General features: G+C 40.6%; 1 protein-coding gene across 4 annotated transcripts in view; it reads left to right on the top strand.

The window, feature by feature from the left end:
- MELK (maternal embryonic leucine zipper kinase) overlaps window positions 1-12,454 on the top strand; it is a 79,211-nt gene that overhangs the window by 20,861 nt on the left and 45,896 nt on the right. For all 4 annotated transcript variants that reach the window (XM_032636347.1, XM_032636344.1, XM_032636345.1 and 1 more), the window contains one exon: window positions 2,744-2,842. In XM_032636347.1, coding sequence (XP_032492238.1) covers window positions 2,744-2,842 — 99 coding nt within the window. The remainder of the gene's footprint in view (window positions 1-2,743; window positions 2,843-12,454) is intronic.

Below are 12,454 nucleotides of genomic sequence, written 5' to 3'. Positions count from 1 at the left end.
TTGTGGCTCACGGGCTTAGTTGCTCCGCGGCATGGGGGATCTTCCCAGACCAGGCCTCGAACCTGTGTCCCCTGCATTGGCAGGCGTATTCTTAACCACTGTGCCACCAGGGAAGCCCCCTTTTACTTTATGTCTCTATGAGTTTGACTATTCTAGGTACCTTGTATAGTAGAATCATACAATATTTTTTTGTGTGTGTGACTGCTTTATTTCACATAGTGTAATATCTTCAAGCTTCATCCATGTTGTGTATCAGAATTTTGTTCCTTTTTAAGCTTGAATAACATACCATTGCATGTATATATCACATTTTATTTTTCCATGCATCCGTGTGTAGACACTGGGATTGCTTCCACCTTTTGGTTATTGTGAATAATGCTGATAGAAACAAATATCTCTTTGAGACCTTGCTTTCAATTCTTTTGGATATATACCCAAATGTGGAATTGCTAGATCATATGGTAATTCTATTTTTAATATTTTGAGGAAATGCCATACTCTTTTCTGTAGTGGCAGCAACATTTTACATTCCTATAACAGTGCACAAGGGTTCCACATGATAGATCCTTTCACAAAAATCCTTTGGAGCGAATACTGTTACTCTGTTTCATAAGATAAAGAAGATGAAGAAATTGAGGCTCAGAAATTAAGTGCCTTTGCAGGGTCACAGCTGGCAACTATGGGTCAAGATTTGAACTGAGTGAGGCCTTACTGCACACCTCTACTCTTTGCACTGTTCCATTCAGTCTCCCAGAAGGAGTGGTAATCATATGCCTGATGCTCACAAGATTCCTAGAGGTCTGGTGATGAGGCCCTGCTGGTTTGAATGCATCAAGATTTTCCTATAGGATCTTGTTTTCTTATCCATTTTAGTTCAACTTTCTGTCCTTCTAGGACAGTTTCTTAAGGACAGTGTACCAAGGAATTGTCTGGGGGCACTTGTTAACATATGCAGAGCTCAGGGCTGTGCATGTTTAGAGTTTTTGGTTTTGTTTTCTGAGGTGGGGCTTTAGCAATCTTCATTCTAAAAAGAGTACTTTTGGTTATTCTGTTGCTTATGGTCCAGATCATGCTTTAAGGAATGTTCCATGGTAAACATCTCTAATTCATTTTGTAATTTCTCAGAGGAAGTGGTTTCAAACCCCTCTTCCCCCCCAGTTATTTATTTCTTATTTGGCAGTTGGTAGCTTATAGATTTACTTGTATTTTCTTTGGTTTATGGTTTTAGTTGATTCATTTATTCTCATATCCATTTCAAAACAGTGAAGTGAAGGTGCTTTGATGCATTAACTGAAGAATACTTTTTCTGCTTTTTTTTCTCTCTAGTAGGCTTTTGTAGATTTCTGTGGGGATGTTACTACTATTTTCTTCATCTTTTCCTTTAACCTCAGATGTAATCTCTCTTTTGACCTCTTCTTATGGCATTTGATGAGGCCATGTTAGCCCACTCTTCCCTGTGTAGTCTCTTTACCTTGACTATAACACTGTGGTCAGGAGTGCCATGCCGTCAAGACTCAATTTATAGATGAAGTATTTGATATCTTTCAGGCATAAATGGTTAATTTCTGACCTCCTGCAACTTGGAAGAAAAATCTGGTGTTTGCTTGAAAGTAAATTGTTCACTTGGGGCTTCCTAGTTGAGTCCTAATAATTTGATGCGATTTGGTAGGCAGGACTAGGTGTGAAATTTGTGTTATTTAGTATAGGTACTACCTAGATGTGTGATGCTGCTGAAGTTATTTTAACTCTATTTCTCCCCTCTGTCCTTTCGCCCCACCTTTTTTTTTCTTTAAACATGCTACATGCTGCCCTTTTACCTCTTAAAATTTTCCTAAGGTAAAGGCTAAGCTCCTTTCTGGGACTGTTTTTTCTTGCCCCCTCCCCCCCCTTTTAAAAAAAATTTTATTGGAGTATAGTTGCTTTACAATATCGTGTTAGTTTCTACTGTATCCTTTCTGGGCTTTTGAGATTTGTAGGGCTATTTGTGCTGGCAGGCTAATTTCTATTCTCGATCCTTGAAAAATCAATTGTTGAACTTTATTAAGGTGTCTCTACATAGAGAGGACTTTACAGTATAGCTTAGTTACATTTGCAGATTATCAGCAGTAAATTTTAAGACTTGTTTTGATATCCTCATGCATGTTTACATAATCCTCATATGTAATAAACCCTCAGTAGTACTATAGTTTTGTCTTTCAGAATCAGAGACCTAGGGACTTCCCTGGTTGTCCAGTGGGTTAGACTCTGCACTCCCAATGCAGGGGGCCCAGGTTCGATCCCTGGTCGGGGAACTAGATCCCGCATGCATGCCGCAATTGAAAAAAAAAAATGAAAAAGAAAAGATCCCCCATGCCACAGCAAAGATCCTGCATTCTGCAACTAAGACCCACTGCAGCCTAAATAAATTTAAAAAAGAATCAGAGACTTAGTCTCATCTTCTTCCTTATCATGCCGAATCCATCCAAGCCAACTAGAAATGATTTTCTATTGAGCATTAGAGGGGAGTGCACTGAACTAGTCACTCTGAACTGAACTGGTTACTGGTCAAGAGACCTACCTGGGTGGCCTGCCATTGACTGGGTGACTTTGGACAAGCCTTCCTTTCTGGGCTTCAGACTGTACAAGGAGCAGGTTGAATTGGAAGATTTCTGAGCTCTTTTCCAGCTCTGTGATGATTCCATGTAGTGCCCTTTTGAAATGCGTTCTAATTTTTAAAAAATTATTATTTTTTTCTCCTTCTCAGGCAGATGTTTGGAGCATGGGCATACTCTTATATGTACTTATGTGTGGCTTTCTACCATTTGATGATGATAATGTTATGGCTTTGTACAAGAAGATTATGGTGAGTATTACAAGGCACAGAATTTCATTGTAGAAGTTTTCTATATTGCAAACTATATGCTTCTATTTATAAAAGTACAAGAATAAGCAGAAGTAATGTATGCTGCTAGAAGTCAGGATAGTGGTTACTCTTGGAGGTGGTTAGTGACTGAAAGAGACACATGGTGGGGCTTCTGTTTGGTTTTTGATCTGGATGATGGTTATACTTGTACTCAGTTTTTGAAAACTTATCAAAGTATACCTTATGATAGGTGTACTTTTCTATATGAACATTATACTTCAGTAAGAAGCTTAACAAAACAAAAACAAGTGGGAAAGTAGACATGTAAGCTGATTTTTCTGGTAAGAGTTTTTGTTTTGTATCCTGAAATGATGCCTTAGTAAGTTGCTGTGTTAAATCACATTTTTGTTTATAGTTATGTTAAAATAAGAGAAACTGTTTCTTTTTGAAGGTAAAATTTGGCTTTAAGGTATAATAAAAGCACAGTTAAGAGTACTGTAAGCTTTGTTAAAATCATATATGTCAGAGATAGAAAGTAGATTTGTGGTTATGGGGCTGGCGGGGGAGGGGTGGAGTGGCAGTGGGGAGTGACTGCTAACGGGTGCAGGGTTTCTTTTTGGGTTGATGAAAACATTCTGGAATTAGATAGTGGTAATAATTACACAACTTTGTGACTATACTAAGAACCACCGAACAGTACACTTTAAAAGGGTGAATTTTATGTTATGTAAACTATATTCAGTTAAAAAAACTCAAAAATCATATATAGGAAGGAAAATAGTAAAATTCTTTTTAAAGAGTTAATATTCAAAGCAAGCTAACAAAAGAAGACATGTAAAGAGGAAGGGCACCATATTGTGTCCATAGCAAGCCAAAGTCAGACCAGCAGAGCAACTTCTCTGAATGTGGCTTGAATTCCGTACTGTTTAATAAATATTTCCTAAAGGTCTTCTTTGTATGAGATACTGAAAGACGTGAACAAAGATCTATGAAACTTCATCATTGTCTGCCAGATTTCTTGTTGGAGACAGATACAAGGCTATCTAAAAAGGGGAAAGGGTGAGGGGTGCCATTTTATAACAGCTTAAATGAAGTTAATACAGGAGTGGGTGTGGGATTTAGGAGAACATCTTATAGTAAGTGAAGTTTGAGCTGGGCTTTAAAAGAAGGTTAGAAGCACTTCAGAAAGGGTTGTGGGAGAGAGCATGCCTGGTAGGCAGTATCAGCCAAGGCGTAAGATGGGAGAAATGTGGGAAGAAATGGTCAGAAGTTTTATGTGGCTGGACCATTAGGTCTCTAACACCCTTTAGGTAGGGAGACTACCTACATCAGCTCTCATTTCTGGAAAGTAGCACACAGAATTGAAAGTGGTAGAACCAGTTGGCTCTTTGCCTACCCTACTGAACAACCAAGTCTGAGGGCACTGAGCTCAATCTGCAGTTATTTTATTTATTTGACTTAATAGTTTTTCCTGTATCCCACCCTGGAAAAAGCTTTAAAATCAGTGCCAAAACTGCAAGGGTAGTTTTGGGAAGTGATGGAATTGCAGTGGTTCCAATTTCTTGAAGGCTGAGGAGCTCTGATTCTACAGGATCAAAGAGAAGTCATGTTAGCAGTAGCTGTTGCCACTGTTTTGGGGAACGGTGAGTGCTTGTGCTTCTCCTTGGGGAGGGGAGATGGATGGGGCAGTGGGCTGGAGGCCAACCTCCTGGAGCCTGCTGGGGTAGCCAAGGCAGCCCATATTTCCTCCCATCTCTTCTCACAAAGCCTCCCCTAAACTTTGCAGGGTAGCAGTTGTTGCCTTGGCTCTGCTTCCTGCCTGTGACAGCAGTTCCTGACCTCACAGAGCCACATTCCCCGTGTCAACAACAGGATACAGGGAGGGTAGTGTTAGGATTGCTTTGTAGTTTCAGCTTTAGTTAACAGATGTGGAGTGGGAAGGAGGCTTGGTCTTTGGGCAGCTCAGTAACAATTTTCCAGTTACACTTTCTAAAAACATTAGGTTGACCTCTTGAGTTATTCCCTCTTTTTGCTGCTCTTTCTATAAAGTAGAGCTCTGTTTTTTGTTCTGAAAATAACTTTAGTATTACAAGCTACTAGTATGTTTTCCCATATTTTTTTTTTGCTGGGGGTACTGCATGCCAGAGAATAAACTGACCGACAGGGTTCTCCAAAGATGAAGTAGAATTGGATCTGTTTGGTGTTATAGCATGAAATCTTATACCTTCTAGAATTCTAGAAAGACGGTGTGGGGACACATGATCATAGAATTTCCTTGTTGGAAAGGATCTTACCAATCATGTTTTCTCCTCTCTGCTTCTTGTTTCATATTTAAATCCTCACTAAAACATCTCTTGCCCTGGCTATGTCTAGGTAATCTCTCTCAGGGCGGGGGAAGCCTTAGCTGATGGACTTAGCGCAGTGGTTCACAACCCCGGCAGCATACCAGCATCTCTTGGGGTGCTTTAAAAAATATAGGGTCCAACTTCTGGAGCAGTTAAATCAGAATCTCATTGGTATTTTTAAAATCCAGGATCTCTACTTTCTATCTGTGGACTTTGGCAAATTACTTAGCTTCTCTGTGTGTCAGCTTCTTCATGTGTAAAATGGGTGATAGTATTCATAACATAGTGATGTTAGGATTAAATGAGTTAGTTCATTTATCGTAGTGCTCAATAAATGTTAGCTATTATTATTTTTAATGAAAGGCCCAACAATCTTTTTTTAAAAAAATATTTATTTATTTATTTGGCTGTGCTGGGTCTTAGCCGCGGCACACAGGATCTTTGTTGCCGCATGCGAAATCTTCTTTGCAGCGTGCGGGATCTTCTTTGCGGCATGCAGGATCTTTAGTTGCAGCATGTGGGCTCTTTTAGTTGTGGCATGTGGGATCTAGTTCCCTGACCAGGGATCGAACCCGGGCCCCCTGCATTAGGAGGGTGGAGTCTTAACCACTGGACCACCCGGGAAGTCCTAGCTATTATTATTGACATATGTTTCTAAATTTGGTTTGCCAGTATTTTGTTCAGGACTTAAAATTTGTTCAGAGATTAATATGTAGTTTTCCTTTCTAGAACTATTTTGTTTGTTGTTGGTTTCAAGATTTTACTAGCTACATAAAGCTGATTGGGAGTATTCTTCCTTTTACTGTTTCTTTTCTTGTGTGCGTGTGTGGGGGCAGTATAAGGTTGGAATTTTGGGGTGTTATGGAATGTGCTTGAAAGTCCATCTCCACCAGTGACTTCTTTATGGGAAGATTTAAAAATAGTAAGTCAGGTCACATCCCTTTATTGGAAGCTCTCCAGTGGCTTCTTTTCCATTTCACTCAAGTACTACAAGCCAGAGTTCACCCTGTGGGCTGTAGGTGTTATCCTAGGTGAACTGGCCTCCCATTATCTCAGTGCCCTCACTGCTTACTCATCTTAGGATGAAATTCTTAAATCTTAAGTTCAGTCTAGTTACTGAACACCTAATCTGTGCCAGGCACTTTTCTAGATGCTTGGGATATATCAGTGAATAAAACAGATGGAAGGTCCCTGCCCTCATGGAGTTTATATTGTAGTGGTAGGGAAAAAATAGTGGTGGTGGTGGAAAAAGATAGTAAGCATAACAAACAAATTATATTAAAAGATGATATTTGCTTTGGAAAAATAATTGGGCAGGGTAAAGAGGAATCAGGAGAACAGATGGGGAGGGGTGTGGAGGGAAGAGAAGGGCTGGTTGCATTATTAAATATTAAATAAGGTGGTCAGAGGTGAGATTTGTGCAAGACTTGAAGGAGGTGAGAGTGTTAGTCAAGAGGCTATCAAGGAAGAGAATGTTTCAGGCAGAGGAAGCAGAGCAAAGGCTAGTAGGTAGAAGCATGCCTGGTGTAGTCAAGGGAGGGCAGAGGGCTAGTGCCACTGGAGTAGAGTAAATGAGGAGAGCCGTAGGAAATGAAGTCTCAGGGGACAGGAGCTCCAACTGCCTTGGGCTCTGTAGCTGTCACAAGGATTTTGGCTTTTTCTCCAAATGAAATGGGGAGCCACTAGAGGTTTTTTTTTTTTTTAAATACATTTATTTATTTAATTTATTTATTTTTGGCTTCATTGGGTCTTTTGTTGCTGTGCGCGGGCTTTCTCTGGTTGCGGCGAGCGGGGGCTACTCTTCTTTGCAGTGCACGGGCTTCTCATTGCAGTGGCTTCTTTTGCTGTGGAGCACGGGCTCTAGGTGTGCAGGCTTCAGTAGTTGTGGCACCCGGGCTTCAGTAGTTGTGGCTTGCGGGCTCTAGAGTGCAGGCTCAGTAGCTGTGGTGCACGGGCTTAGTTGCTCTGTGGCATGTGGGATCTTCCCAGACCAGGGCTCTAACGCATGTCCCCTGCATTGGCGGGTGGATTCTTAACTACTGCGCCACCAGGGAAAAGCCCCCACTAGAGGGTTTTGAGCAGAAGAGAGACATGGTCTGGTTTAGATTTTATCAGGACCACAGTGGCTACTGTGTGGAAGGAAATAGGCTACAAGGAGCCAAGAGGAGAACCATGGAGACTGGTGAGGAGGATATTGTATATTGTAGTAATTTTCAGATAAGAGATGGTGGTCATTGAGGTAGTGAGAAGTGGTTGGATTCTGGGTATCTTTTTTTTTTTTTGGCTGTGCTGCGTGGCATGTGGGATCTTAGTTCCCCAACCAGGGATCAAACCCTTGCCCCTTGCAGTAGAAGCATGGAGTCTTAACCACTGGACCACCAGGGAACTCCCTCAGGGTGTCTTTTTTAAAAAAATATATTTTAAAATTAACATAGAGTAAAATAATTTTTCGTGTGTAACAGGTCTACGAATTTTAACACACGTATAGATTCATGTAGCCACCACATAGTCAGGATATATGTTTAGACTAATCTGTTGTGTTTTGAAGGTATAGCTAACATAATTTGCTGATGGATGGGATGAGGGGAGTAACCTGAGCAACTGGAAAGTTGGAGCTGCCATCAACTGAGATGGAGAAGACTCCTGGTAGGTCAGGGATGATAAGGAGATCAGTTTTGAACATAAAGAATGTGTCTATTTTGTCGAATTTTTCAAATTTCTTGGCATAAGTTTGTTTATTTACCCAGTGACAAAGTGTATATCAGATTTTTATGTATTTTTTTTCAGATTAGTTTATAATATATAAGGAATCTTATATTTTATTTATCTATGCTACCCCCTTCCCAGATTTTTCATACAAATGGTAGCATACCACGAACACTGTTCTGTATCTTGTCTTCTTCTCCTAACATGTGTCTTGGAAATCACACCATTTCATACCCAGCTCAGAACCTTTTCATAGAATTCACTTCACAGAATTGCAGTGTATATATGTACCTTAATTTATTTAACCAGTCCTAGGTTAATGGGTATTTAAGTAGTTTCTAAGTGGTCATTTTGTACATTGTGAATATATCTGTAAGAAAATTCCTGGAAGAGTTACTGGGTCAAAGGGTATGTAAATTAGTAATTTTATTAGATATTGCCAAATTGCTTCCCAGCAAAGTTCTATCAATTTATACAACTACCAGCAGTAGCATGAAAATGCCTATTTCTCCATAATCCCATCAATATAGTATGTCACCTTTTTCTATGTTTAAGATTTTTTTTTGGCTATGCAGGAATTGTTTTATTTTTTTTTGGTCAAATTTATCAGTCTTTCATTGTCATATTTGGAAAGGCTTTCCTACATAGATTATTTTTTAAAATTCCCATGTTTCCTTCTAGCATTTAAAAAAAATTTTTTTTTACATTTAAATATTTGATTCACTTGGAATTTGCTTTGCTGTTGTTTCTTGCCTTTAAACATCACTAAAAAAATTGTAGAGATTTGTTTTCATATTCTGGATCCTTGTTTTTAAAAATCTTGTAATTGTGATGACAATGTAGCCGTATGTACTTCGGTTTGAGGTTCACTGTTAGCAGTAATGTGCATAAGTGTATTTCAAATAGTCTTGATAATTTCAGGTTTTAAGACCACTTGTTAGATCTTATTGGGTCTCTTTTTTTTTTTTTTATGCGTTACGCGGGCCTCTCACTGCTGTGGCCTCTCCCGCCGCGGAGGACAGGCTCTGGACGCGCAGGCTCAGCGGCCATGGCTCACGGGCCCAGCCGCTCCGCGGCACGCGGGATCCTCCCAGACCGGGGCACGAACCCGCGTCCCCTGCATCGGCAGGCGGACTCCCAACCACTGCGCCACCAGGGAAGCCCCGGGTCTCTTTTTTAAAAAAAATAAATTTATTTATTTATTTTTGGCTGTGTTGGGTCTTTGTTGCTGTGCGCGGGCTTTCTCTAGTTGCGGTGGCTTCTCTTGTTGCGGAGCATGGGCTCTCGGCACACAGGCTTCAGTAGCTGTGGCACACAGGCTCAGTAGGTGTGGCTCGCAGGCTCTAGAGCACAGCCTCAGTAGTTGTGGAGCACGGGCTTAGTTGCTCCACGGCATGTGGGATCTTCCCGGACCAGGGCTCGAACCTGTGTCCCCTGCACTGGTAGGCGGATTCTTAACCACTGTGCCACCAGGGAAGCCCCTAGGTCTTTTTTTAACCTTGTGTTTTGGGTGATGGCCTCACACTAAGAGTAAAGGTGTCAGCTCTGTTATTGTTGTTTGCTTGTGCTTGTAGCAAACAAACAACCTTTCATCTATGGTTTCTATGCAAGAATCTTTTAAAACCAGTTGGCTATTTTGTGAAGATTTAGTTTAGTTAAACCAGATACTATGATCTGTAAATCCATTTAACTGGGCACAGTAGTTCACAATAGGCACAGAGTGGTGCAAGGTAGAGCCACTGTCACCTGTCATGTGTCACTGTCACAGTCAAGGAAGAATGACTTCATTCTGTAGTTTATGTAGGGACTAGTGAGGGTGCCATTGCCAATCCATATACTAAATTTTAATAAAGCTTAATTTTTGTCTTATTTTTTAGATAGAAATGAAAGTCCTAATATATTCTTTCCATGCCCTAGTGTGTCTTCTTACATGCCTTTGAAGACCCCCAATCAAGAATAATGAGTGGGGGGCTTCCCTGGTGGCGCAGTGGTTGAGAGTCTGCCTGCCAATGCAGGGGACACGGGTTCGTGCCCCAGTCCGGGAAGATCCCACATGCCATGGAGCGGCTGGGCCTGTGAGCCATGGCCGCTAAGCCTGCACGTCCGGAGCCTGTGCTCTGCAACGGGAGAGGCCACAACAGTGAGAGGCCCTCGTACCGCAAAAAAAAAAAAAAAGAATAATGAGTGGTCAACTCTACATATTCTTTAGATGGTCTCTCAATTAATATAACCCCTCTCAGCCAAGTTATTGAATATCAGTAAATTAGGGATTATTCTCCCGGGAAATTTACTGAAGTTATGGCTGAGCTGAATAAGGGCAAAAGCAAATGTCAGTATAACTGGTGCAGGAATTGACATCCTTCTGTGAACATTGAGTCTTCCAAGGATACTTGATTTCTTGGTGATGAGTATTTGGGAATTGCAGTAAAACATTATACTGTAAAGGATGACTGTAATAGGGAGTTCCCTGGTGGTCAGGGAACTGGGAAGTGAGATCTCATAATCTGTAAGGATGACTATAATAATTTTATCCAAGAAAAATTTTGAATACTTGCCTTGATCATGCAAAAGTCTCAATAAAGATGTCTGACTTTGAGCAGTCTACCTTCCATATACCCTGTAGATATATACCTAGTAAAACAAAATGAGGTGTGGATTTACTAACTATAAACTTTGTAGAATAATTATATCTCCTTTATAGCAATGATTATACAGGGCTATAATTCTTGATTTGTGATGTTAAAATGATGTAATCCACATGTAAGAAGAATACTTGGCAGGAAGGCATGCATTCAGTTCTTTCAAGTCATACCCAGGCATTAGGAGCAAGTTAAACAGAAGGGTAGGTAGGCAGGGAGTGGGGTGGGGGTTCGGGGGGTGGGGACATATCTTTGTTTTATCATATTGAAAAGTACTAACTGTTCTGTCAAGAAATCATTCCTCCCAAACCTCACTCTTGAGTAAGTAGCATAATGTACAATTCTATAGATGTGTGAATAGCTAAGAGTCTGTGTTGGAGCTTAATTTACTCCTTTCTAGAGTGCTAAATGCAAGGAAAGTTTGGTTAAAATCTTTTTTTTTTTTTTTTTTTTGCGGTACATGGGCCTCTTACTGCTGTGGCCTCTCCCGTTGCAGAGCACAGGCTCCGGACGCGCAGGCTCAGCGGCCATGGCTCACGGGCCCAGCCGCTTCGCGGCATGTGGGATCCTCCCGGACTAGGGCACGAACCTGTGTCCCCTGCATCGGCAGGCGGACTCCCAACCACTGCGCCACCAGGGAAGCCCACTTGTCTTGTTCTTGATCTTAGAAAAAGCTTCAGTCTTCCACCACTGAGTATGATGTTAGCTATGGATTTTTCATATATGGCTTTTACTATGTTGAGGTAGTTTCCTCCTGTTCCTAGTTTGTTGAGTATTTTTATCATGAAAGGGTGTTGAATTTTGTCAAACGTTTTTTCTGCATTAACTGACATGATCATGGTTTTCACCTTCATTCTGTAAATGTGGTCTATCACATATATTGATTTGTGTATGTTGAGCCAAACTTGCGTTTCAAGAATAAATCCTACTTGATCATGGTGTATAAATCTTTTAATATGCTGTTGAATTTGGTTTGCTAGTAATACTTTTTAAAAAAGTAGAATAATAAAATTTTGTGTGAGTCTTGAATCTCTAAAGCTGATGTGGAAAGTGGGGGAGGTGCCTTCAGCAGGCCAGGTCTGAGTCTCTATCTCTAGATATACAGAAGTAGAGTTCTGTGCTTATTTGGGTTGTGCTGAAGTCTCCTCTGCCTAGAGCATCTACATCAGTCTTTTTTTGTTGTTGGAATTTTTTGCTTTTCTCCCCCAGTTCCTTTTTTTTTCCTCCAGGGAGATAGAGCATTCTGAAGTATGTGTTCTTCAAATTTTTGTGACCCTTGCACATGGTTGCTTATTCTTACTCTATTACAAAAGTAATACTAAACATTCCTGAGTTTTTCTTATTTGCCAGACTCTGCTGTGAGTGAGGTAGTTGCTATTATTGTCCCCCTCTTATGGATGAGGAAACTAAGGGGCAGAGACCTTACATAACTTACTCAGGGTCTTATAGCTAGTAAGTGGCATAGCTGGGATTTGAACTCAGCTAGTCAAGCTCAGAGCCCATTCTCATACCACCATGAGATATTGTTTCTTATCTCTGTAGTTGCTAGTCTCAAGAGAATCGTAGACTCCCAGAGCAGAAAGTGATCCCCATCCCAAGCTTCTTTTTGTGTCCATTAACTTGGGAATGTTCCCAGACATCCCAACTTTTCAGATTTACCAGGACTATATTTACCAGTTCTCCTAATTCATATTAGGTATTGTGCATCAGTTTTTCTACTCAATTTAGGTGTCACCCCTGGTAGAGTAACTTGTTCTCATTTTCTTTATCAGTAGTGTTAAAGCATTGCCGTAGTCAATTATTTCCAAGGTCCAGTCCATCTCTGAATAGCTTTAAGTTCTCTGACTTCTATTTATTCACATTCAGTTTTCCTTGTTTGTTTCAGCCTAGTATTCTCCTCTGTTGATATTTTGAATCTTGAT

This window comes from Phocoena sinus, chromosome 6, assembly GCF_008692025.1.
Source record: "Phocoena sinus isolate mPhoSin1 chromosome 6, mPhoSin1.pri, whole genome shotgun sequence".
In the NCBI taxonomy this organism is placed as follows: Eukaryota; Metazoa; Chordata; class Mammalia; order Artiodactyla; family Phocoenidae; genus Phocoena; species Phocoena sinus.
The sequence above is the reverse complement of the archived record's forward strand: the minus strand, read 5'-3'. Positions and strand labels throughout refer to the sequence as shown.